At 38.1% G+C, this 27,960-nt stretch overlaps 2 protein-coding genes across 2 annotated transcripts; both read left to right on the plus strand.

The window, feature by feature from the left end:
- The first annotated feature begins 24,321 nt into the window (after positions 1 to 24,321).
- Positions 24,322 to 24,672, plus strand: LOC113359866. Its single transcript, XM_026603438.1, has one exon. It carries the CDS (start codon positions 24,322 to 24,324, stop codon positions 24,670 to 24,672), a length of 351 nt encoding a protein of 116 aa, XP_026459223.1.
- A 120-nt stretch (positions 24,673 to 24,792) lies between these two features.
- On the plus strand, positions 24,793 to 26,603 carry LOC113359867 (nonsense-mediated mRNA decay protein 2-like). Its single transcript, XM_026603439.1, has 4 exons — positions 24,793 to 25,086; positions 25,329 to 25,517; positions 25,593 to 25,694; positions 26,460 to 26,603. Exons 1-4 carry the CDS (start codon positions 24,793 to 24,795, stop codon positions 26,601 to 26,603), a joined length of 729 nt encoding a protein of 242 aa, XP_026459224.1.
- The last annotated feature ends 1,357 nt before the right edge of the window (positions 26,604 to 27,960 follow it).

Raw genomic sequence — 27,960 nt, forward strand, 5'->3', positions numbered from 1 at the left:
TGTTGATTGGGAAACTCTCCTAGAAGAACAGTTGGATGAATTTTGTGATGAAGGTGATTCAGATATTGATAGAGATGTTGATGAGGAAGTCTCAGAGTATGTTAAGCTTTTGGATTCGTGGAATATGAAGAAGATTACAACTTCTCATGTCACACCTCTTCTGACTCCTCTATGTCGAGAAAACAAGAAATTGAGAAGATGTTACGCAGATGTTTATTTTTCGAATCGTTCTACCGAATCGATCCTCAAGGATTCTGAGGAAAACCTACGTATGAAGTCACTTGAATGTGATAATATTTATCAAAAGTACTTTTTGTTGGAAGGGAAACTTGCAGAATCTGAAGCAAGGTTTAACTTCCAGCAAACAAGTTTTGACGACAGAGAAAGCGCTTATCTCACTCGAGAAAAACGCCTTGAGGCTGATTTAGCTGCTGCTCTTGATAAAATCAAGATGTTGGAAGATGACTTGAAAAAGTTTAATACTAGTTCAATCAAATTAACCACTATGCTAGGAGCAAGTAAAAATCATCGTGATACACGAGGATTCGGCTATAAGGGAATAAATGCTCCAAGTACTAGCAAAGAGGTAAAATTTGTCAAGGCTAGTGATTTTTATCAACAAAAGGTTTCCACTGATGGAAAAAGTGAAATACCTTCTCTGGCAGTTAAGGTTCAAAAGAGCAAAGTTTATCAACCTCCAAAGTTAGCACACACGGATCGAGGTAAGAACATTCCTTATGTTTGCCACTATTGCGGAAATAAAGGTCACCTGGAAAGGAGATGTCGTTTTCGTATAAGGAATGAGAAACTTCGTGATGTTCTTGTTTGGGCATCACAAGAAGTTGTGAAACCAAGATCATACATTAAGACTGATCCTCTTAACATTACAGTTTGTAATTTTCCAACCTTTAGGCAAAGGAATCAGTGCTATGATAGACCTAGATTTGCCTATAAACGTCGTACGAATCCTTTTCATAATCGTAATGGTTATCAAAAGGATAACTTCGTAAAGGCGAAGACAAGATCTGATGCTCCCAATTGGAGAAAGACTAACTTGCAAAAGAATAGTCAATCCAATTCTCTTCCAAGAATTCTATAAGAGAGTGAAGGGAAGAAGGTTCCGACTGTTCCTAAACGCACTCAGAAGTGGATACCTAAGAAAGACAATGATGTTTTGAGTGTGAAAAAGAATGATCTTCCAGAAAACTCCATGACTATGGAAAAGGCAGTATCCATGATGTTGGAACTTAACAAGTTTTTTGGAAAAATGGAATTGGATGTGAAAGGTTCTAAAAGTGATCTCTTTCATGATAATTCAAAGGTCACTTGTGGTGATCAAGACTTTGTTCACCCCAACACAACTTGATTGTGTTGGAAGTGCATCCTCACCAAGGAATGCCCTGCTTTGTATACGATGAGGGAAGCACAAGAATTGGGGCACACAGATTATGTTCGATAAGGCAGTAGAATTCGATTGGATTCATCTAAAAAGGTATGTCTATAAACTTGAGCAAGATTTGTACTTTTATTTTCTTATAATACTTATAATAATCTTGCTTATCGTTCATTTCTACCTAACTTGATCTGTGTTCAAGGTTCATAAATGTTTAGGTTTGAAAATAATAGTTCGGGATGTTTGGACTACATGGTACACATACCAACTATGCATAACAACATTCAAAATCAAAATCCATGGGTTTAAGTTCGCAAAGCCGTATGCATAGTTGACGTCGATTTTCGGTAAACTTGTTTTGGCCGTAACTTCTTCGTCCGAACTCGAATTTACCTTATTCTTTTTGCATTCTCTTCCTTATTGAATTCCCTTCAAAATGGAGATGAGAATTTTTGAATTTGGATGAGTTAATATTGGTCTTTGTCCTGTCTCGTTTTTTTTAGTGTTTGCTCCGTTTCGTTGCACTTGTTCTATTCTCTTGGACTTGGGCACTGGGATTCTTGGAGAAATCCTATTCTAAGCTATTTTGTGGCTGTTACAAGAGTGATGTTTGTGAATCACAAAGAAGGAAGTTCGAGAATGGGTAGTAGTTCACATTTCTATATATTCTTGAGTGTTCACAATCATCTCATGTGAACTATGGTGCATAGTCGTCAATGACTTTGTATGTTCTTCTTTGTTAAGGAAATATTTTTGTACGCTTTTGGTAACCACTCTTGGTATAAATCCGTGCGAAAAAGATTGATTCTACCTTCTAAGGGCAAAGATTGTTATTGCAGTATAATCTTTATGATTTTGTGATATTGCAATTGTTTATGGGATATGTATTGTTTGCATCCGTGAACTTGAAGGTCCCATATGTTGTCAAAAGTAAAGTCGTTCATAAATTGGTATTCGTATTGATGAAAGGACGAATGGACTTTTGACAAATACAAAATTTATGCCTATGCAGTCATTTATTTGACGGAAAATAGGGTAAAAATCTTTGTGTGACAAGGATAAAGTCTATTATGTCATTATGCATATAGTGATGGAAAGATAGAATAGATCCTTGTATGTATTCCACGGTATTGATCTTCATTGATTCATTCTTTTTGTATCACCGTGAGGCTCCGTAATGTGTCTTATGTCGAGCACAATACACTAAGTTGATTATTTTGTGATTAACTTTGTTGATTGTTCCGTAAGGTACTTTATGTCGAGCATCTTAGAACTAAATTAATCATATTGGTTGGGTATTTAGTTATTTTCTCCGAAAGTCTTCTTTTGTCGAGGAAAACAATTGACAATTAAATTGGTTACTTCGGTGATTAGTTTTGTTGTGTTTTCCAATTAGATTAATTATAAGATCTCTTGTAATTAGTCTAGTTGAGTATTCATATATTCCACAAGTCCTTGTGTTGAGTATATGAACGGCTAAACTAATCATGTTCTATTGGTTAATATAGTCGTATATTTCGTAAGGTTTTCCTTATGTTGAGTATGTGAACGATTAAGTTAGTCATCTCCGTATGATTACCTTAGTCGTAGCTCCGTAAGTTTACTTATGTTGAGCACAATCAATTAAATTGATCACCTTTATGGTTTGATTTAGTTGCCTATTCCAATTAAATTAATCATGGGTTTACTTGGGATCAATTTGATTGAGTTTTGGATATAGAAAATCATTCCTATGGTTTTTGTTGTCCAATTAAAAATCCTTCTTTTCCTTCGAAATTAAGGTCGCTCTAGTTGTTTTTTGGGGAATGACATCAAATGGGGGAGAGTTCTTTTGAACTTGTGCTTAATGGTAATATCTTGCGGGGTGTGCGGCTGTGGAATTTTATAGGGGTTATCTTGTATCTTAAAACTCCTTGATGAATGCATTTAGCTTCGGCTTTATGATTGCATCTAAATTAAGTTGGTATGTATTTTTTCTTTTAGTCTATAAAACGTCTCTTCTCGGAAATTTCATTAGGAGCCCGTTCTTGTACCTTTGCCAATTTTGTTGACAAAAATGGGGAGAATTAATGTGTAGTTCTTGTAGTTGCAGGAAATCCTACAACACACCCCTCATAAGAATCCATTAATAATCAACACATTTTAAGGCTAACCATCACAATTTTATTGATTAATTCTCTTAAAACTCTTACAAGAAAAGATAAAGGAATCAAGAATAACCACTGCTCTAGATTTTCTCTCTCCTATTTACTTACTTCCCACCCAAAAAAGATCTCTCTTCCTCCTCACAGCTGATCGGCTCTTTATATAGAGTTTTTCATAGTGGATGACAGCTAATCCATCCTTTATTTTCGGAAATGGCTTGCGACATTATCGCAACCTTATAAATATCAATCTCGCAAACTTCCTTATTTTCACAGGACCGTCACACTTTTCTCATGATTTGGCTGATGTCGTTTATTATGTCGTTTCTGAAGTTGTTCTGCGACACTGTCGTGTTGTGTTGTTAATAATATCGCTGAGACATTATTGCTGCGAGATTCTGATCCTACATCTTGCCTCTTCTCATATATTCTCTGCGAAGTAGAGAACGATGTGAGAAATGCCGCATCTATCCATCACTTCATATTCTGCATCTATCACACGTATCCTTTCTCCCATCTGTTTCTTGACACCTCTTCTGTAACCGCTGCTTTTCAACCGCTCACGTCTTTTCGCATTAATTATGTTTATCTTCTCGAAAATATCCTCTATATATACTCTTCTTACTCTCCCTTTTCTTCTTTTTTAATCTCTTTTTCATCTTCTCTGCAACTTCATCATTTTCTCCGTAAATTCCACTGTTGTAATTTTTCTTCTGTCTTCCTTCTTCAATCTTATTAATTCTTCGTCCATTCTCATACGCTATATTCAGATATGACTCCAAGTGGTCAAAAACATGAGAAAACCTTAAAGGACATTCAAAAAGATCTTGCTGAGAAAGGTTTCACACTTTCTACCATTCCTGGTGAAAGTGCCAAATCAATTCTTTCTATCAAACTTTTCTCTGATCAACATTGTGATGATCAATCAATCATAGTTTCGCGGGGTCAAATTCTCGCAGGTCTCCCCATTCCTCTTTATGACCCAGATATTCCTATGTTCTATGAAATTCTCGCTCACTCGGGATTTTCGCGAGCTATCTTCCAATTGAGTGGGGATTGTATCCGTCTGATGCTGTAGTTCGCTAACCGTGGTGCTGGTAAAGGATCTCTTTATTAGAGTTTTCCAAACTCAACAAAAATTCTCGGAAAGAGAACTTCCGCCAGTTCGCGAACTAGGTTCGCGGACTTAGCACACAAACGAGTTTTGGAAAATCCCAGCAGAAATTCTCGGTCGAGAACTTCCGACAGTTCGCGGACTTGGCAAGCTAATTCCACAATCCTCCCGATTTCTCTTGATCAACAAAGTTCGAAAACTTCGGTTCGAGGAATACATGGTTATGTAATCTAAACTCTCATTTCAATCATTGAGACATTCTCAGAGGACGCTATGTAGTCGTTATTCACAGACCGATTCACGTCAGAGCAATTCTCAAAGTGATTGAAACTTTTCATGAATTTCGTCACTAGGTGAAAATAAACTTGATCAAAGAGAAACGCTTTACCAACACACGATTTCGAGATAAAAGATAAGCAATGAATGCTCAGCTCGAAATGTCAAATGTGTATGATCTAGTCTATATAGCATGCGCCTTTTGTCTCATAAGAAGTAGGAGATAGAAGAGATAGACTTTTGAGTGATAGATAAGTTCAAGTCTCCACATACCTTTTTGTTGATGAAGTTCCACGGTTCCTTGTATAGATCTTCGTCGTTGTATAATGAATCGCCATGAAGTCCTTGAACTCAACTACACTTTTCTATCCTAGTCCGAGACTTATCTATGTAAGTTAGAAATCAAGACTTATAGTTTTGATCACTAACATTGACAAACATGCTTGAGATAGCAACACATGCGAGGTTGACCGAGCTATGCTCTAACAATCTCCCCCTTTGTCAATTTTAGTGACAAAACTATTAATACATATGGAACACAAAAAAGATAAACTTTAGTGGCTCCTATTCCATAGTCTAATCTTCAACGTTCCTTGAAATCTTCGTCCTTCCAAGTACTCCAATGATCCCAAAGGTTGTAAGTTTAGCACCATCGTTGTTGAAGATCCGTAGCTATAACAATGAGAGAAATCGAGATTCTCGTTCATTATTATACAGTGTCATAGTATTATTATATAACATCAAAGTCCAATTGTATCACGACTTTAAAAATAATACTGTGGTGATATATATCACTCCCCCTTAGTCAATACTCCATCTCGATCATGGAAACCACTCCCCTACACAATGATCCGAAAACCATATGTATTTGTAGTGTGAACTACAATATTTCTCCCCCTTTTTGTCAATAAAATGAACAAAGGTACAAGAATGGGATCATAATGAAATTTCCACAAGAGACATTTCATGACCAAAAGAAAAATACATACCAACTTAATTTAGATGCAATTTAATAGCCGAAGCTAACAACATTCATCAAGGAGTTTTAAGATACAAGATAACCCCTATAAAATTCCACAGCCGCACTCCCCGCAAGATATTACCATTAAGCACAAGTTCAAAAGAACTCTCCCCCATTTGATGTCATCCTCGAGAGAACAACAAGAGCGACCTTAATTTCGAAAGAAAGGAATGATTTTTTATTGGACACCAAAAACCATGAGAATGATTTTCTATATCCAAAACTCAACCAAATTAATCACAAGTAAAACCCATAATTAATTCAATTGGAATACGCAACTAAATCAAACTACAAAAGTAATCAATTTAATTGAAAGTGCTCAACATAAGTAAAATCACGGAGCTACGACTAAGTCAATCACACGGAGATGACTAACTTAACCGTTCAAATACTCAACATAAGGAAAATCTTATGTAATATATGACTACATTAACCAAAGAACATGATAGTGTAACCTTTCATATACTCAACACAAGAATTTGTGGAATATATGAAAACTCAACTAGATTAATTACAAGAGAACCTATAATTAATCTAATTGGAATACAAACAACCAAACTAATCACCGAAGTAATCAATTTAATTATTTTGGGCTCAACATAAGGGAACTTATGGAACCCCGACTAAGTTCATCATAGAATATGACAACCTTAACCGTACATGTACACGACGTAAGAAAGAAGACTTATGGAGTACTAACTAAATAACCAAACTAGTTGATTAATTTAGTTCCTAATGCTCCACATATAGCATCTTATGGAACAACCAACAAAGCCAAGGAAAATCGACTTATTGTAAGGTGCTCAACATAAGACACACAATGGAGCCTTCACGGTAAAACATAATAAAAATGGATCAATGAAGATCAATACCGTGGATAACATACAAGGATCTATTCTATTTTCCATCATAACGACATAATAGACTTTATCCTTGTTGAACAAAAGATTTTATCCTATTTTCCATCAAATACATGACTGCATTGGCATATCTTTTGTATATGTCAAAAGTCCATTCGTCCTTTCATCAATACGAATACCGATTCATGAACGACTTTACTTTTGACTGCAATATGGGACCTTCAAGTTCACGGACATAAACAATACGTATCCCATAAAAATATTGCAATATCACAAACCATTAAAATACTGCAATAAACATCATCCTCCAAATATTTTTAGAATTTAAAAACCAATAAACCTAAAAAAATGAAGATGAAAAAGTTGGACATAGCTATGTGTAATCAAAATAATGGCTATTCCAAAATCTAGTTGTAGATGGTGGATTTTCGACAAAGGGTAAAATCGTAAACCCATAATTATACGAACCTATGATCCAGCAATCAGACGTGAGTATTGAGACGTGGGTCTCTCATCGAATTCTCTGACTGAGGATACTTTCTCTAAGAGTACATGCAGATATGTAGTCTCACGACTGGACAACGGCATATCTCATGAACACTGAATAATTTCAGTGATTATTTCTATATAGTATCACGAGATGGACGGCTCCTAGACAGCTTGCTCTGCTAGTATAGAGCGATAACGTCTTCAGGAACAAACAACGAGTTTAGCCTGACTATATAAAGGATATGACTTACCGACAAGCTCATATCGGGATAATTAATGCTCCTAGACAGCTTGGTCTGCTAGTATAGAGCCACAAAGTTAATTATTCCTAATTAAGATTAATTCTGCCGTGACATTCACCACTGAATTCTAAGAATAATCTATTATTGATCATATTCCATGGTCGAATCCACGACTAGTCCCATGGAATGGCAATAACAGTTGCTCCTATTCCATGGTCGAATCCACGACTGGTCCCATGGAATGGCAATAAACAATTGTTCTGATTCTATGATCGAATCTACGGCTTGATCTCATAGAATAGCAATTTCTATATTATCTCATTACTCCGATTTCATGATCGAATCCACAACTGGTCTCATAAATGGTAACAGATAAAACTTAATTACTCTGATTCTATGGTCGAATCTACGATCCCATGGAATGGTAATGCTCACTTTATTATTCTGAATTCGTAGTCGAATCCTCAGCTGATCCTATGAATTAATAATAAACATCCTATTACTCAGCTTTGTGAATTATTCTCCATTGAATTCCACAATTAGTAATAAATAATCAACAACCGGGCGTCTGAGCTACCTCTAAGTAAGCTTCGATTTATATGGTGAAAGTGTATTCAACGACAATGCACTAACAGTCACCGCACGAACGAGTATTTCAAAATACAACGAAACGATGAACCTATGCAAAATAGAGAAGAAAATAATAAATAATTAAAAATATTGACCAGGGTGCTGGGAGCACGGACACACGACCAATCGACCGTGTCGTGGTCAATCCCACGCCAGTTTTATATTTTTAGTGCATTTTTATTATTTTCCATGATTTGATGAAAATTTTCTCGTTTTATCAAATCTCCTTCGTCTCGAGGAAACTCCTCGACTTCATGGTGTTTTCATAAACCCATGAAAATAATATAAATTTAAGGAAAAATAGTATGGGGGGTGACCATTGGCCAACCGGCCATGCCTTGGTCCCAGCCGGCCCCACACCTTATGGTTCCTCATTGTTTTATTATTATTATTTCTCTGATTTCATGAAAATTCCTTCAAATCATGGTATTTTCAAAATACATAAAAAATAATAATATAAAATTAGGGAAACACGTGGGACCGGGCCCCAACCGACCGATCATGCCTCAGCCGGTCCCACACGCCCATGTATTTTATTATTATTATTATTTTTAGGATTTTCTTCATCCCATGATACTCCTTGATTTCATGGTATTTCTTTCAAATTAGGAAAATCCCTTCAAATCATGGAAAAACACGTTAAAAAATAATAATATAAAATTAGGGAAACAAGTGGGACCGGGCCCCAGCCGGCCGGCCATGCCTCAGCCGGTCCCACATGCCCATGTATTTTATTATTATAATTTTTAGGATTTCCTTCATCCCATGAAACTCCTTGATTTCATGGTATTTCTCTCAAATTAGGAAAATCCCTTCAAATCATGGAAAAATACATTAAAAATATATAAAAATTAGGGAAACTCGTGGGACCGGGCCTAGTCGGCCGGCCATGCCTCCACGGTCTCACACGCCCTTGTTTTTATTATTTTAATATTTTTTTCTTCCCTGAACTCATGAAAACTCCCTAAATTCATCAAATTTCTCAAAATTCATGAATTTTTCATAAAATCATCAAAATATTATAAAATTTAAGGAAAAGACACCACGGGACCGTGGCCACGACCGGCCGACCATGCCTTGGCCTCGGAGGTCCCACGCCTCCTCATTCCTTATTTTATAATTATTTTCCATCATCTCATGGTGTTTTCCTCAGTTTCGTCGAAACCCTAATTTTGGCATATTTTCTCGAATGGATGCTCAATTGCACGCCAGAAAATATCAAAATTCTTAGGACTGAGACGCGGACGCCTTGGGGACACGAGCATGCTATCTTGACCGACCAAGATTGGCTCTTTGGCTTACTGAAGCCGGTCCCATCAATTTTCACAGTTTTGACCTAATTTGCACAATTGCACGTATTAGGTCCAAGACTCTTCCAAACACTTTGGATTTTCATGAAGTGATCATCAGGCAGTCACGTGACTACCCAGGGCCGGTTTCATGACCCATGGTCGGTCCCTCACACCGTCATAATTAATTAGGTCTTCTCACCTAAGGCTCAGACGAGCATTTTCGAATAAATGATTAAATCGCATTTGATCATTCTTTCACCAACAAATCGTCAACTCTTCAGAAGTTATTTGTATTTGATCACGTGATCATATGTACACTACATGGTTGATCCACGACCCCATGTAGTCGCTCTCTCCTTCGTCCCATGGTTGAAATTCTGACGAACCATGAATTGATCATCAATTGATCAAATTAGGGTTTCTGAATCCAAGGATCATCATTCCAGATTCCAACCTTAATAATTTTACGACGACCTCATGGTCATTAATTTTATTAATTATGCTCGGTTCAACGACCAGTATTCTAATTAATATTTTTGGTACGCTGCCAATAATCCATCAGATGAGCAACACATGCTCAGACGATCAAATATTCAACAATTCATCACATGAGAAACACTTGCTCAGATGATAAATATTTGCTCAAACCAAGGGATATTGGTTCAAAAACCAATATTCAACGATCCATCGAATGAGAAAACTTGCTCACTCCATCGTAAGAACTATACCTCTGTCTCATGACATGTTCAACTCATGAGTTTCAGAACATCATGTTCAACTCAACAACTACATGGACTCATCGTCCCATCAAACCACGAAGTCATCAATTGACTAACATACCAAGAGACGTCAATCGTGTCACTTTGCGGGGATATCACTTAGGGTTTTGGTCTGGCGGTCTACGGCACGTGTGTTCAAACACACGATGGAATGTGAGCAAGTCGTGCAATCAGTTGAAGGAATTCACGAGGTAGTGGGTGGAAAATCGACCAAGTCTTCACACGTTGAGCAACTGGTTTCAAACACGATCTCCACTTCCCCACTCCTTGATTCCATCAACTGTCACACTTCATGGGGTCATGGTGTCTAAAAATACAGCAATATAAATAAGTCTCTGAAACATGATTGAATCATCAGCATCAACAGTATCATCAATCTCACGTCTCTCATTGACAACACGAGATCATCAACTCATCAATTGAGCAACTACTCTCAATTGAGCAATTTCAATCATTCAGAGCTTATCATATTTGGAATTCACACACCCACAATCTCGATCACCATTGATCTCACACATTTCTCAGCTTCCCTCCTACGGATCAACCCATTCTCTCTTGTGACCGAATTTACTCTCGAACGGTCATTGTCTTGATTTAGGTCGGAGTACTACAGATTGATATCTCGAATCTAAAGCACCCCCTTTGCAGCGGTGCATCTGTGTGAGGTTTAACATTTCGCTCGGTTCGAGGAGTCTCCTCCGCACGGTCGTCTCCTCAATTCCTTAAAAACCAACAAATCTTTTTTCCCCATCTACAGATTGGCGACCACAGTGGGTGATCATTCTCTCGGTTGCAATCTCATAATTTCACAAGATGGTTGATCTCAGTTCAGGTTCAGTTACGAATCCTAACGCAAATCGTGCTAGCACTAGCAACAACAACAATCAGAATATCCCGGAGACAATTCCAACCTCCAAAACTGATGGTGGTGACATTACTCCTCCTCACGTCGAAGGTCATCCACTGTTCGGACGACACCCTGAAGAAGTCAGAGGAGATCCACCACCTACCATTGCTGATCTTATCAAAGCGCAGGAGACTCTTGCAAAGAATCAGACTGACATGGCTGCTACACAGAAGGATCTGTGTAATTATCTCAAAACTCTTACTGACAAGATGTTAGAGAAAACTCAAAAGAAGGGAAAGGAGAAGGAGAAATCCTCAGACGACGATCCTGAAGTGATTCCAATCCATACAGTAGAAGACGACGAAGTCCGCAAAACTGCTGCAGACAACTCATCAGCGAAGGGATCATCGAACTTCATTACTCGCGAGGATCTGGAGCACCTCTTGGAGAACCGTGGAAAAGACAAGACATCGCATGACCATCGTCATCAACCTCCTTATCCTGCCGCTACGCAGAGGATTCCACTCCCCAAAGGTTACGTTTCTCCAACTTTCACCTTGTATGATGGAACTGGCAATGCTCGGGAACATGTCTCTCGTTTTCTCGAAGCCCTGGGAGAACATGAACATAATCATTTCGTTCGTCTCAAGGAATTATCAAAATCTCTGAAAGGCAGAGCATACACCTGGTATAACAACATCGCATCCGAGACTATCAACAATTGGGGAGAAATGGTTAACGCATTCTACAAGGTGAAAGTTGGAGAAACGTCACTCGAAGAAGCAGGCGTTTGATCAACAAGCAGTACAACCTGCAACCTTCAACAAATGTTGTCGCAGAAGGGAGTAAGCGAAAAGCAGAACCACGGCACAAGATGACTTCCTCCACCCCTTCAATGGCACGCAATAAGGAGAATTCGAAAGTCCCTCCTCAGCATACGGAAGATCCAGAAGCACCTGATTTTCCCTGTTCAATGGAAGAAAATGAACTACTCGATTCCTGGATCCAAGATGGTACAATCAAATTGCCTTATGTCAAGAAGGAACCAACTGAAGAAGCTATGGAAAATCCTCGGTATTGCCGCTTCCATAGATACGTCATCCATCCCACAAGTGATTGCGAAATTTTGAAGCGCATATTCAAAGAAAAGGTTGAATCAGGAGAGCTCAACCTGGGGACTGAGGGAGTACACAAAAAAACCCTCCCAGTCCGAACGTTTACCATCTCTGAACCTCCTGTCAAGGAAGCGGTCCAATCTCTGATCGAACATGTCTGCGAGTTGTTGTATCTTTCAAAAACTCAAAGGAAAGACATGTTTGCTGCACTGAACCACATCGTGTCCGGAAAACGCCTGCTGATCCAAGAGACCACCACTGAACTTTCAGCCACCGACAAAGAAATGTATGACTGGGGACTGCTCACCACAGTGCATATTAAAGGAAATGAGTTCAAGAGGGCGTTCTTCGATGTTGGTACCGCTGTCAACATCATCCCTTTGAAAACTCTCAGATCTGCTGGTATTACTCGACAGGAAGCCACCCACGCTCCCATAACAATCAGGGACCACGAAGGAATCTCCATAGACGCATACGACTTCATCACTCTCAAAGTTACGGAAAGATTGATCTGCACTGAGGCCAAGGTTTTCATAATCCAGGAAAACCCTGGATACGACATGGTCCTTGGAAGAACTTGGATTCATGCTGGAAGGATAACGATGCCTTCAAGACATCCTGTCATCGACAAGGATTCCGAGTCAGAAGACGAAGCAGAGGACGCACCACCGTTTGAGCATCTGGAAGAATTAAAAACTCTGATGGGACTTATGCAGGAACTTGGAGATAATCCGCACACCTTTGTCAGAAGGTTTCGAGCTCAGGCAAGTCTTATTCCTCCTCATGCTCCAATATTACCAATATTCAGATATGCTACTATGGTCCAGGGACTTCTCCCCATGAACAATTTAGCAGTCATCAAAAGCTACGAGTGGGTAACTTCACCGCAGCAATATTACACCCAATGGTTGGGTTCATAACTTCTTCAAATCGGTCACTCCATCGATAGGTTTATTGTTGAAGACCTGGCTAAGTATGATCAACACTATGCTGGATACTCTCTTCCGCGCGAGTGTCCATATGTGCCACAATCGTGGAATTCCGTCAAATAGGGAATTCCGAATCAACGGAAGATATTCAAGGCACGATCGACCAAGCCTAACAAGTTTCATGAAGGAGACCTGGTTCTCAAGGCAGTTCAGCGCGGTCTTCATTCTACAAGGAACTCCAATTGGGAAGGACCATTCATGGTCGCTAAGTCCGTGGCCGAAGGATACTACAAATTGATCAACACAGATAACAGAACCCTGCCAGTAATTCACGAAAATTGGCTCAAGACGTTTATCTGAAATTATTGGACATTTGAGGTATTGGGCGTTCGAAGCATTCATGGCGTTTGGATTTAACATTTAGGATTTTCTTTCATTTGTATTTCAATTCCTCCAAAACGTTTTCAATACTTGCAATTAGTATTTGAATTCAGCAATTTATCTAAATTCAGTTCATATTTCGTAAAAGAAAATCTCTATCAAACCTATAAGAAAATCCTTAACCATCAGTCAATCCAAAACCATCCAAATATCAAAACCCAAGTATAAACTTCACATCTCTCAGAAGTTCAGAAGTTCAAGAGATAATCAAAGGAAATCAGCAAGAATGGGCTTTCGCTCATCAACATCCTTCAAGATTTGCAAAGCCGCCCTCTCCTTGTTCAACTCCTCGGTCAGCTTGGAAATCTTGTCCTCCTTCTCCTTCACAGCATCATTGGGAAAGGGTATGTTATTCTCACATGAATCCTTGATAACGTTTATTTGCTTGCGAAGCCATTTCACGTTGAGGCCAAGTTTCTCTGAATTCTCCAAGTTAAACTCCCAATCAAAGAGTATATCTGGAGTCACAGTATTCCTAGGTATGGCACGCATATCACTCACGACACGCAAGATAACGCCTACTTGCATGGTTAAAGCATAATCACGCCCAGGATTCCTGTCAACGATCATGTGGCCAAACTTCTTCCATATTGTCTCGTACAAGCGTGCATATCCAATTGGAACGTTGAATCCACCTATCAGTTCATGATATGGGAGTGAAGTGTCAAATGGAGGATCGAAAGCAACTCCTGAAGTTGGATATTCATACACTATTATACGGTTCTCAGTCACTGGAGCGGCTTCCACAACCAAAGCAATAATTCCTTCGGTATTCTCCGTTGCTGTCTCGGTTTCTCCTATCACTGAGGCAACAACCATTTGGGTTTCCATAACATCAGTAGCGACCTTCTCATGGACTTGAAGTTCAGGTATGGTTTTGTCTTCATCAATAACTCCAGAATGGTTAGAGTTATCATCGTTGGCTCCAGTATCCTCAACTTCGGTATTTAGCACCTAATACGAAGATTACATGAGGTTAGAGTCACGAATCCAAAGTATATTATGAAACACAGTATACCAGCAAGGCAACATCATCAAGTTTCATCATAATACATTCAAGGCACTAGCAAATAACATAAAAGTCATGAAAACACGTTTTACGATGAGTCCGTCTGAAGAAACTGAACTATTCTCTGTACTAAGAGACGAACTGGGAGCAATCTACAAGGAATTTGAGGATGGGTCACATACCATTCTCTTCGTATGGATTTCCTCTACGACATGTCAAAATTTCATGACAATCTGATGAACGAGCAAGTAGATGTGACCAAAATATCAAGTGATGTGCAATCTGAAAAAGTCCTGGAAGTCTCCTGGAAGTTTACTATTTCTCCTTTTTCAGGCCCTGAACGTGCTCAAAACTTAAAAATCTTCTTCTCTAAAGCTTGGAAATTTTCCGGGCTTGAATTTGCACATGCATATCATCAAAATCTGATTCCGGACGAAGATTCTACGGCATTTTTACTAAAAAGCTGGATTCTGAATTTTCTGACGACGAAATTTGACTAAGTTTTCATATACGCACATGGATTCACATTCATTCATTCAAAAATCAGCACTTTTATACTTATATGGAGAAGGTACAGGGTATATGCTTACTTGAGAGGTATCCAAAGCGTTCAAGGAGTTGGGATTGTCCGTGTCAACGATGGGAGGATCATTACTTTCATTCGGCTCCAAATCCTTGGCACTGCCTGTGTCTCTATTCTCAAGCGACGGTCGAGTAGCAGCACTCTCCATTTCCATAACAACATCCTCCTGGACATATTCTCAAACAATTAGCATTTCATCAATAAAGCATCAAAATCGAACATGGGAAGAGATACTTACAGCTTTTTCTTCAACGCTCAAGTCAGGAATTGCTTGCTCAAAGGCGGAGAACCGAAGACCATCAATACTTGATGGAGAAAAACTCTGCGCAGGAATAACAATATCGGTTTCAGGATCCTAATAATATGGGCGAGAAAGAGTCACAACAAAGAAAATACTGGAAACTCACCAAAGCACCAACTGGGGACTTTACGGTATTGGGTAACAACTTATAACCTTTATGCCTGCCTTCTCCGCCATGAATAACCGCCTCAGTCTCTGAAAAATCTACACCAATTCGAGGTCGTATATTACGACCGTCCTGTGGTGAAATCCAGTAATATAATCAGAATACAGTTCTTATAATTTCGTGAAGATTATATGAAGAAACATACCTGAGAGCATCCTGGAGACGACTTTCGTTTATCACCAGAAAGATACTTCAATCTTGGTCGACTGGAAATCATCTCAGCCGAAGAAAGATCCTTGAATGGAGGTCTGGGAAATCTTACAAAGCCACGCAAACGCCCAAGTTGTTGATCCCAGAATTCTACATAACTTGGGGTTACATAGGCGAATCTATTAGATCCAGGAAACCAGTAGCTACTCCCTTCTACGTAAGTATGATCCAAATGAGTCCTGAGTTGATCAACTGATGGCTTCCTTCTCCGTATGGTTGGAACACACTGATCCATACCCATTTGTCGAGCTGCTCTATCAATATTATACTCCTCCACTAAAAGCTCTCCAAACGTGGCTGATAGCAAATGACCAGGGGTGCAACTCAACATGAAAGATCTTTCGACATCACTCAGATGCGCACCAGACGTCAAACTTGTGCTTTCTCCAGTATTGAAAGTCATCGGCTGAGAAACATAATCAGGGACTGACACCCACGGGCGAAATTTGAACTCAGATTCTTCATCTAACACATCAATAAATCATATTTTAGAACGAGGCTGCTTTGTGGACCAACGCATGATCCTAGCATTATCTTTCTCAGGGAAAGTATGGCGCGCATCAGTATTCGGTCCTTGCAGAACATTACGTGGAGTAGGTGCATAATTCTTAAAGTTCTCCCACATCAAAGCTTGAAGAAACATCGTGTTGGCATAACACTCAATCTTCATAGAGCCATTCGACACACTGGAATCTATAATCAAGGATTCCAGGTTGTAATACAAGGAGCCTAAGAATAAACTACCTATCGGAAGTTGCTCACCTTGAGCCATCTTAATAGCAAAGGGAATCACAAAAGGCTTCAACAAGTTTTCACTGTCTTCAAAACCGTCTCTGGACAACCATAAACATAAGAAAGCAGCAATGGGTAACATATCGTCGATGGGTTTATCAGAAAGCATGGCATCCTTTACTACCAGCCTGGGGATTGACTAACAACTACATGTTCAACTCAGCAACTACATGGACTCATCGTCCCATCAAACCACGAAGTCATCAATTGACTAACAAACCACGAGACGTCAATCGTGTCACTTTGGGGGGATATCACTTAGGGTTTTGGTCTGGCGGTCTACGGCACGTGTGTTCAAACACACGATGGAATGTGAGCAAGCCATGCAATCATTTGAAGGAATTCACGAGGTAGTGGGTGGAAAATCGACCAAGTCTCCACACGTTGAGAAACTGGTTTCAAACACGATCTCCACTTCCCCACTCCTTGATTCCATCAACTGTCACACTTCATGGGGTCATGGTGTCTAAAATTCCAGCAATATAAATAAGTCTCTGAATCATGATTGAATCATCAGCATCAACAGTATTGTAGTTGCAGGAAATCCTACACTACACCCCTCATATGATTTCATTATTACTCAACTCATTTTTAGATTTACACTCTTAATTTTATTGATCAATCTTTGAATATTCTTACAAGAAAAGATAAAAGAATCAAGAATGACCTCTGCTCTATACTTTCTCTCTCTTATTTACTTGTTTCTTACTCAAAAAAGATCTCTCCCCTTTTTTACAACTCGAACGACTATTTATAGGGAAATACATAGTGGATGACAGCTAATCTGTCCTTTATTTTCGGAAATGACTTGCGATATTCTCGCAACCTTACAATTCTTAATCTCGCAAACTCTCTAATTTTCGCAGGACCATCACATCTTTCTCATGATTTTAGCTGACGTCGTTTATTATCTCATTTCTGAAATTGTTCTGCGACGCTATTATGTTGTGTTGTTGATAATTTCGCTAAGATATTATTGTTGCGAGATTCTGATCCTACAAGTATCATCAATCTCACGTCTCTCATTGACAACACGAGATCATCGACTCATCAATTGAGCAACTACTCTCAATTGAGCAATTTCAATCATTCAGAGCTTATCATATTCAGAATTCACACACCCACAATCTCGATCACCATTGATCTCACACATTTCTCAGCTTCCCTCCTACAGATCAACCCATCCTCTCTTGTGACCGAATTTACTTTGGAACGGTCATTGTCTTGGTTTAGGCCGGAGTACTACAGATTGATCTCTCGAATCTAAAGCACCCCCTTTGCAGCGGTGCATCTGTGTGAGGTTTAACATTTCGCTCGGTTCGAGGAGTCTCCTCCGTACGGTCGTCTCCTCAATTCCTTAAAAACCAGCAAATCGTTTTTCCCCATCTACACTAGCAATCCTTCTCAAAAACAAGAATAAATTCTCATAAGAAGTTTCCTAGGCATCAAGACAAACTCGTAATGCACATATAAGATGATTTATCCTTAGAGGGTAGAATCAATCTTTCCCGCCCATATTTACACCAAGAATAGCTACCAAAGGTGTAAAAAAAGATTTTCACAAAGAATAACATACAAAGTCACGAACGACCATGCACCATAGTTCATAAAGGATGATTGTGAACATTCAAGAATCCCATAGCAATGCGTACTAATTTCCATTCTTGAACTTCCTTCTTTGTGATTCACCAGTAACATTATAGTAAAATCTACAAATTAGCTTAGAAGAGTATTACTCCAAGAATCCAAGTGCCCAAGTCCAAGAGAAGTGGAACAAGTGCGACGAAATGGAGGAAAACACTCAAAACAAGAGACAGGACAAATACCAATCTTAACTCATCCAAAATAAATAATTCTCATCTTCATTTTGAAGATAATTCAAATAGGAAGAGAATGAAAAAAGAATGAGTTCATTCCGAGTTCGGACGAAGAAGTTACGGCCAAGACAATTTTACCGAATATCGACGTCAAGTATGCATACAGTTTTGCAAACGAATTTTCATGACAAAAAAAAAAAGTTTCCAGACTGGGTTTGCGAACTTAAACCCCTGGATTTTGATTTTAAATTATGGTATTCATCCCTGGAATGTGTACCATGAAGTCCAAACATCCCGAACATCTATTTTCAAACCTAAACATATAAGAACCTTAAACACGAATCAAGTTAGGTAGAAATGAACGATAAGCAAGGTACATGGATCATAATAAGTACTTAAGCAAGTAAAAACACAAATATTTCTCAAGTTTATAGACATACCTTTTTATAAGAATTCAATCGAATTCTACAGCCTTACTGAACACAATCTGTGTACCCCAGTTCTCGTGCTTCCTTTACCGTAACAGGGCATTCCTTGGTGATGATGCACTTTCAACACAAACAAGTTGTGTTGAGATGAACACTGTCTTTCTCACCATGGCACCAAGAGAGAGTTTCTGGAAAGAAACTCTTACATCTTGTAGTGTTGAGAGATACCCAAGGAACTGTTTTTATAAGTCTATCAAAGAACTTCAAGAGAACCCAAAAGGATTTGTGTTTCTGAATTCTTGTTTTCCAACTTATAAAAAACAGTTTCTGCAGATGGTGTTTAGTATTGCGAGGGGAAACTCTTTTGATAAATAGATACATCCTAGCTTCTTCATAAAAGAAGGCAATACTACTATCTTGATATGAAGTCTCAGGAATTGAGTAACAAATCAATTCATGCTTTAAGGTGATACACTCAGATGACTGAGATTTAAACTCCTCTTGTAATTCGTTTAGTTTGTTACAACTAATTGGATTACGCAAAGGAGGAGCATTGCTCTCACTGATTAGTAAATCAATATCAACCTCAACATAAATATTATTCATCATAACTTGATTTAGCATGTCAAGAGATTCTTGCTCTTTCTGGAGGTATAACTCAACATCAAGAGATAAGCTCTCAAGCTTCTTTTCAAGCCCTGAAAACACTTCAAGGGATTTTAAACCTGGTGGAGGTTTAGATAGGATTTCTTCTACATACTTAATTAAATCATTCATGAAAGATAATTCTGAAATCCCTGGATCTGGTGGTGCATTTATTGAGATAGCACTGTTGTCCATAGAGTCAGATCGCTTACAAACACAGACTTATAAGGTCTTTAATGTGTTTTCCTGCTCTGATACCAATTGTAAAAGCGGGGGTCTAACAACACCACCCAGTATTTTGATTAGCAATCTGTATGGACTAACTCCAAAACACTTTGCTAGAGAATCAATTAGACATTCAGACTCAATCTAGATAGAAAGTATCTCAAGGAGTTATTATCTCAATCTCTCGATTTGATCTTTACTCAAGCAAATAGAAACCTGCGAGTCTTTATCAAAGAGAGATAACTTGGACGGTACCAAAGACCAATGTCCAAGGATCTATCAACTACAATCAACAACCAAAGGTTGGATTAGAGAAGTTGATGATCACGAACGCACAACCTGTATTATTTCAATTATATAAAATATAATGCGGAAAAGGAATAACACAGACGCCAGAAATTTTGTTGACGAGGAAACCGCAAATGCAGAAAAACCCCGGGACCTAGTCCAGATTGAATACACACTGTATTAAGCCGCTACAGATACTAGCCTACTGCAAACTAACTTCGGACTGGACTATAGTTGAACCCCAATCAGTCTCCCACCGATCCAAGGTACAGTTGTACTCCTACGCCTCTGATCCCAATAGGATGCTGCGCACTTGATTCCCTTAGTTGATCTCACCCACAACCAAGAGTTGGTGTAACCCAAAATCACAGACTTGATAATAAACAGATCTGTCTCACACAGAAAAGTCTATAAGAGGATAAATATGTCTCCCACAGATAAACCCTAATTTTGTTCCGTCTTTAGATATAAAATCAAGGTAACATGAACCAATTGATAATCCGGTCTTATATTCCCGAAGAACAACCTAGATTAATCAATCACCTCTCTACAATCCTTCCTGACTACACAAGCGGATTGTCGAGGAATCACAAACAGTGAGACGAAGATGTTTGTGACTTATTTATCTTGCCTATCGGATAACTCTCACGATCTCAAGCCAATCAATCGATTGTACTCATACGATAGAAGATGCAAGATCAGATCACACAACTACGATAAAGTAGTATCGGTCTGGATTCACAATCCCAATGAAGTCTTTAAGTCGTTAACCTGATTTTAGAGAAGAAAATCAAAGGTTAATGGAGATCGACTCTAGCGGGCGCACTAGTAGCACACAGACGTGTGGGATTAGTTTTGCACAATGCTAGATGTCTTTATATAGCCTTCAAATCAGGGTTTTGCTTTAGTTACAAAGAAATCCATATTCACCGTTAGATGAAAACCTGATTTAGATTCAAGCTAATATTTCTCAACCGTTAGATCGAAAACTTAGCTTGTCACACACACTTGGGTAGACGTTTACTGGGTTTTTGAAAACCATGCCCAAACGTGTACGTGTATGTTGGTTCAACATAGTAACCCAAAAGGTTAACCATATGAGCATTTCATATTAACCTCGTTCTTCTTCACCATAACTAGTTCAATTGACTCAAATGAACTAGTTACAAAGTTGTTCAATTGCTATGAGATCTTATGTAACTACACAAGACACAATTGAAACAAAGATGATTCGATTCGATTGAATCGGCTCATGAGCATTATAGCCACGGTTTGCATAAACCATTCCTTAGTAATTTAATGTTTCATGTTCAGAGCACATCTTTAGATCATAACCTCTTAAGTTCACAAACAAGTTCGCGGACTTAAGTTTATCGGTTGAGTTTTCCAAACTCAGCAGAAATTCTCGGAAAGAGAACTTCCGCCAGTTCGCGGACTTAGCACACAAACGAGTTTTGGAAAACCCCAGCAGAAATTCTCGGTCGAGAACTTCCGACAGTTCGCGGACTTGGCAAGCCAATTCCACAATCCTCCCGATTTCTATTGATCAACAAAGTTCGAAAACTTCGGTTCAAGGAATACATGGTTATGTAATTTAAACTCTCATTTCAATCATTGAGACATTCCAAGAGGACGCTATGTAGCCGTTATTCACACAACCGATTCACGTCAGAGCAATTCTCAAAGTGATTGAAACTTTTCATGACTTTCGTCACTAGGTGAAGATAAACTTGATCAAAGCGAAATGATTTACCAACACATGATTTCGAGATAAAAGATAAGCAATGAATGCTCAACTCGAAATGTCAAATGTATGATCTAGTCTATATAGCATACGACTTTTGTCTCATAAGAAGTAGGAGATAGACTTTTGAGTGATAGATAAGTTCAAGTCTCCACATACCTTTTTGTTGATGAAGTTCCACGGTTCCTTGTATAGATCTTCGTCGTTGTATGATGAATCGCCATGAAGTCCTTGAGCTCAACTACACTTTTCTATCCTAGTCCGAGACTTAGCTATGTAGGCTAGAAATCAAGACTTATAGTTTTGATCACTAACATTGACAAACATGCTTGAGATAGCAACGCATGCGAGGTTGACATAGCTATGCTCTAACAGAATGCGCAACAGTTTTATACCAGAAAAGACTCAAATATTAGAAGAGCTAGTGAGGTAGTAGGGTCTTCGCAATCAGAACAACGATTAAACAATATTGAGAAAGTGGTGAAACTTATTATTGTTACTACATATGGATAAGAGGTCGAAAAGGTAAATGTTCTTTCCAAAGCAAAGGTATGACCCCTGTTCTTCTACTAATATACATGTTCGAAAGATCATCCGAATTTCAGTTATGTAAATAAGCAAGCTGCAACTCCTAATCCATATGGGAGACAAAGTGGTTCTTAATAACCACAGTTCCAACCTCAACCACAACCTTAACAACATAATCAAAGTTCTAGTTTAGATGATATGATGAAGGTTATAATGCAAAGATAAAAGGAAATATCCAGAAACATGACAGAGCTTTCCAAAAAACATACAATATTAACATAAGACCGATTCTGCTATGAAGGATCTGCAAACTCAGATGGGGAAGATGGTAACCCATATAAATTTAATGAAGGCTCGGATATCTTCAAAACTTCCTTCACAATCCTTTGTTAGTCCGAAAGAGCAGGTTAATGTAGTGTTGTTGAGAAGTGGAAAGCAGTTAGATCCAAAATAGCATAATTAAGTGATGATTTAGACCGAAATTCTAATCTGGGGTCGTTCTCAAAATCAGACCCAAAAACGATTATAGATTCGAGTTCAGGTAAGGAAGAATAGGTGCAAACCGAACCTAACGAAAATGCACCTTCAACTGGCCAACCTAAGGTTTGGGTTCCTACACATGTTACACCACCTCCTTTTCCTAGATGTTTTGACAAGTGTAAAAAGCAAGCTCAAGATAAAGAGATAATGGAGATCTTCAGTAAGTTTCAAATCCACATCCCATTTATTGGGACCATCAGAACTGAACCAGGTGGGCCAAATTTCTGGAGGATTTGTGTACAAAAAAGATAGGTTGATTGCTAATGAGGTTGCTCAGATAGACGAAAATTCTTCTGCCTTGTTACCAAAGAAGATGTATGAAAAGTGCAAAGACCCTAGAGGTTTCACGGTGTTAATTACTATTGGTACCAAGAGGTTTGAGCATGCTTTACTTGATTTGGGTGTATCCATAAGTTTTATGTCAACTCATATTTGTGATTCTTTAAATCTTAGACCTTTACAGGAGACAGGGATAGTCATTCAATTGGGAAATAAGTCTTCCATTTATCCTAAGGGACTTGTGGAAGACGTGTTAGATCAAGTGAATGAATTAATATTTCCAGTTGATTTTTATGTAGTGGATATGCAAACTGAAGAATCTTGTTCATCTACTTCTTTACTTTTAGGGAGACTACTCAGTAGCCATATGAATAGTGCCATACGGCTACTCAGTCAACTCGTTGACTTGACCAATACGGCTACTGAGTAGCCGTTTTATAGTTTAAGTCATCAGAACCTCGCTCGGATTTCCCACTTCTTCTTCTCTAGTTTTTCATCCTCTCAAAACCCTTTCAAACCCCTTTTATCCCCCTTTCGATTTTCATATTGAATCATTGCGATTCGTTGGCTTAAATTAAAAGGGTTTCATCGTTACTCCAAGGTGAAACAAATCCGTTCTTCAATTTCGAATTTCATAAAAAAATCATCTAAGGTGAATAATTCTAATTTTAGGATTTGAAATTAATTTGATTTTGATTCTGATTTTGATGAAATTGTTGTTTTTAGGTTGGTTAGGTTTGTAGTATGCAATTCAATAATATAATTAGAACATATATTTAGTGAAAAATCCATGATTAATTGTCGTGTGTCTTGATTTATGTTAAATGAAATGTTGCTAAACTACTATATCGATGTATAACATTGATTGACTTGTATTTTTGTTTGGTATACACAAATTGATACTGTGTTTGTTTTTTGCAAAGGTACATAATGAGTCTAATGCGTGCTTACGTGAGAGTTAAATATGAAATTTATTTGGATAGCTCTAGTGATGAAGAAGAGAAAGCTTTGCTAATGTTTACACAACTATGTTCGGGTGAACGATTGCGTATTATTAGACAACTGGTACCTGGGAAGGTACAGAAACGTAGTGTAATAACGCGTTATCGAGTATGGTATGATACCAAAATGATGAATGATTATTTTACGCCTGGAACTGGTTATACCTCAAGACAATTCAAACAACGTCTATGAATGAGGGAAGACTTATTCGAGAAATTTTTAGGAAAATTGCTTGAAGTTGATACAGAATGGCACCAACTTCCAGACGCAACCGGTACTATGGGGCATTCTCCGCATATGAAATTAGTTGTCGTGATGAAATGTTTATGCAAAAGTACGACAGCTGATAGTGTTGATGATTACACTCGTATGGGTGCAACTACAATATACATGTATCTAAAGAGATTTTGCCACACCATTTGCATGACTTTTGGAGAAAGATATTTTCGTGCACTCACTCCTGAAGATGTTCAGAGGTTGCTAGCTGAGAATGCAGAACGAGGTTTTCCTGGAATGCTGGGTAGTGTTGATTGTATGCAATAGCCATGGAATAATTGTCCGGTAGCTTGGAAAGGAACTTACCGGGGTAAAGAAAAACATAGTAGTTTGGTATTAGAGGCGGTGACATCATACGATTTGTGGTTTTTCCATGCTTTTTTTAGAATGCCTGGATCAAACAACGATTTGAATGTGTTGGCACATTCACACCTTTTTGATAACATGCTAAAGGGTGTAGCACCTCCATGCAATTATGTCATCTATGATCACCAATACCATATGAGTTATTTCTTAGCCGATGGTCTCTATCCAAAGTTGACTACAATTGTACAAGATTTTAGTCAGACATTGGAAATTACCGAGTATGTGAGATTCAACAAGTATAAAATGGCTAAAAGAAAGGATGTCGAGCGTGCTTTTGAGTGCTTCAGGGTAAATTCAGAATTTTCGGATCACCATGTAAGTATTGGCAATAATCTGACTTGAACCTAATTATGAAATATTGTCTTATTTTACACAACATGATTATCGAGCATGAACGTCGGGATATGGATTGGGGCAGAGTTGTTCCTGTTACGATTCCGGAACCTACCATTAATGGTCGGGTATTTATGTCATCTCTTAAAAACCTAGAAATGCACCTACAACTAAGAAATGATCTTGTCAAGCACATTGTTGCTCGTCCTGGTAGATGAGGCCAGGCAGGGGATTTGTCTAGTTTGGAGGGTTCAGATATGGAATACGTGGTACTTCCATCATCAGAAGGAGATTATGAAGATACATACTTAGAAGAAGAAGTAGTTCCTGGTCAAAACGAGGATGGAGCATTTGATTATTATGGAGATTACAATGATCAAATCCCAGATGACTTTGAACATGCAGTTGAACATGTATATGGAGACGGACATGTGTGAGACGAATATGAACATGATGGAGATGACGATGAGGATTCTGGCGATGAGGAGGATTATGACGATGATGAGGATGATGACGATGAGGAGGACGATGATGATGAGGATTATGACAGTGACGATGATGCGGGTATGTATGATGATGATGATGTTGAGGCATAGGATGTATTTCACTGTTGTTTTTTAAGATTTCGAATGTTACATGCATATGTAATACCAGACTTTAAATTATTTTTGGGCTTCATTTATGTATGCAAATGAAAACGTTTATATTTGATGGCATATGGTTTAAATCATTTAAATCTCCTTGTATAGTATATGGATATGTATACATATCCGTGAAATCTCTTTGTACAGTATATGGATTAGTATACTTATCCGTGCAATCTGTTTGTACAGTGTGTGGATATTTATATTGACCATGTATAAAGGATTCACATATTTTTTACCAATGAACACATTAGTTCGACCAACTCTCTTCTCCATCTTCAAAAATAAACACTTATTTTTGTCTAAGTTATTATCTACAATACTTTTCTTTATTAATTATGGTGGGTTTTTATTCCGGAGGATGACGAATTGATAGTTATTTTATAGGTTGATATTCATCTAAAGAATGAAGAAGAAGATGAACAACTAAATAACACAAATCTTTTGGAGCAGTTGCTGCAAAGGTTGACTATAGATAACGGGAATCCTAATGAAAGAACGGTTAAGTATCTGAAAACAAGGTTAAACGTTATCACTTCAGACGTGAAAGTATATTTATCGACACAGAGATCCTTATATATTTGGAGGACACCGGTACCTTCGGAAATCGTAAGAAACTTACCGGTTACCTATCCAACAATTTTTTGTGTATGTGTGCTGAATTTTTGAATAATTTAATTGTAAATTAATATTGTTTTTTTTTTGTTGTAGGAGCAATTTGCTTTGGAGAGTTACGAAAAAAAGAAGGGGAAACCTTTTAGATTTTTTAACTGCTATGTGATTTTGAAAAACAGTTTCTCAGAGTATAACCCTTCCCCCTTTGAAGATTCATCCTCTGAATCATCAGATGAATAGTAAAGAATTTAAATAATGATAGGTTTTATGGGTATATCTCTCTGTAAACCCTCACGAGACATAACTCGTCCAATAGGGTCGCCTATTGGTTTAAATGCTGGTTGCACGTGCTGAATGTAATCGTTAATCATATGAATATGAAAATAGCTATTATTATTTATTGTAGAAGCACATTACATCATGTTCATCACATTTAAACTCTTACAACAACATATACTAATTATAAAAAAGCACATTACATCAATTGATATTCAAACTCTTGATTAAACTAAAACATAACAACATTTATTCAGCCCATGCCACCGTTTCACATACAAGGCATTTACAGTAACGGTTTCCATATGTTTTCTTTGCACTTGACCGGTGCATTTTCATAAAGAAATTACAACCCTCAGTTTCACAGGGAATCCCCTTGTTGCATTCAAACTCCACCTTTCCTTTTAGTTTGAAGTTCTTGCAGAGTTCGTCAACTTTATCTTGTTTTATTGCATCATTCATTATATCCTCCAAACATTGTGCTTTTCCCGGAAATTTATCATACTCACATTCCAAATACCTTATCTTCTCCAGTATCGACTCTTTTACCTTCCTAGTGTCGGTGCAACCACGTTGGGGACATTTTGTATATAGCCATGGGAATTGAAGTAGACTATGATTATCCATGAAACAACATGGACAAACCTCTTTTGCTTCCACAAATACTATTTTTTTCCATTTCTACTCGAACTGTTAGAATACATGATTGAGGTTTATATTTGAGAAAGAATTGCGATTGTTGTTGGTTAGAAAAAATGTTCTATATTTATAGAAAGAAATATATAGTCGTTGGACACGAGTTCTAATAAATAGAGCCATTGGGCACAAGTTCTAAGAAATAGAGCCGTTGGGCACGAGTTCTAATAAATATGGCCGTTGGGCACGAGTTCTAATAAATATGGCAGTTGGGAGTGATTCCTATATAAGGAAGATAACCCTTTCTTCTTTGCAGCATCAATCTACCTATTCTTCTTTGCAGTATCAATCTTTAAGGTGAAAATCAAAGCTAAAAATCTATGCAATGGTGAATCAATCAACGACTACCAACTCATTCGAAGATATTCTTAGAAGCTGCAAGCGAACCACTCAATCAATTGCTGCAATGGAAAAGAGATATGCAAAAGAGGAGATCAAGCTACTACGAACGCAACAACGTCTTCATCACCTACCAAATCAAATAATTTGATGGATGAAGTATTAAGCAAACGAAAATCCACAAAAGAAACCAAAGATTCATCATCGGCTGCGACAGAATACGAAGAAAAACTCAAGGCACATAAACGAGGTCAAGAACAATTCCAACTAAGGGCAAGGTTAAAGG

This window comes from Papaver somniferum, chromosome 3, assembly GCF_003573695.1.
Source record: "Papaver somniferum cultivar HN1 chromosome 3, ASM357369v1, whole genome shotgun sequence".
Classification (NCBI taxonomy): Eukaryota; Viridiplantae; Streptophyta; class Magnoliopsida; order Ranunculales; family Papaveraceae; genus Papaver; species Papaver somniferum.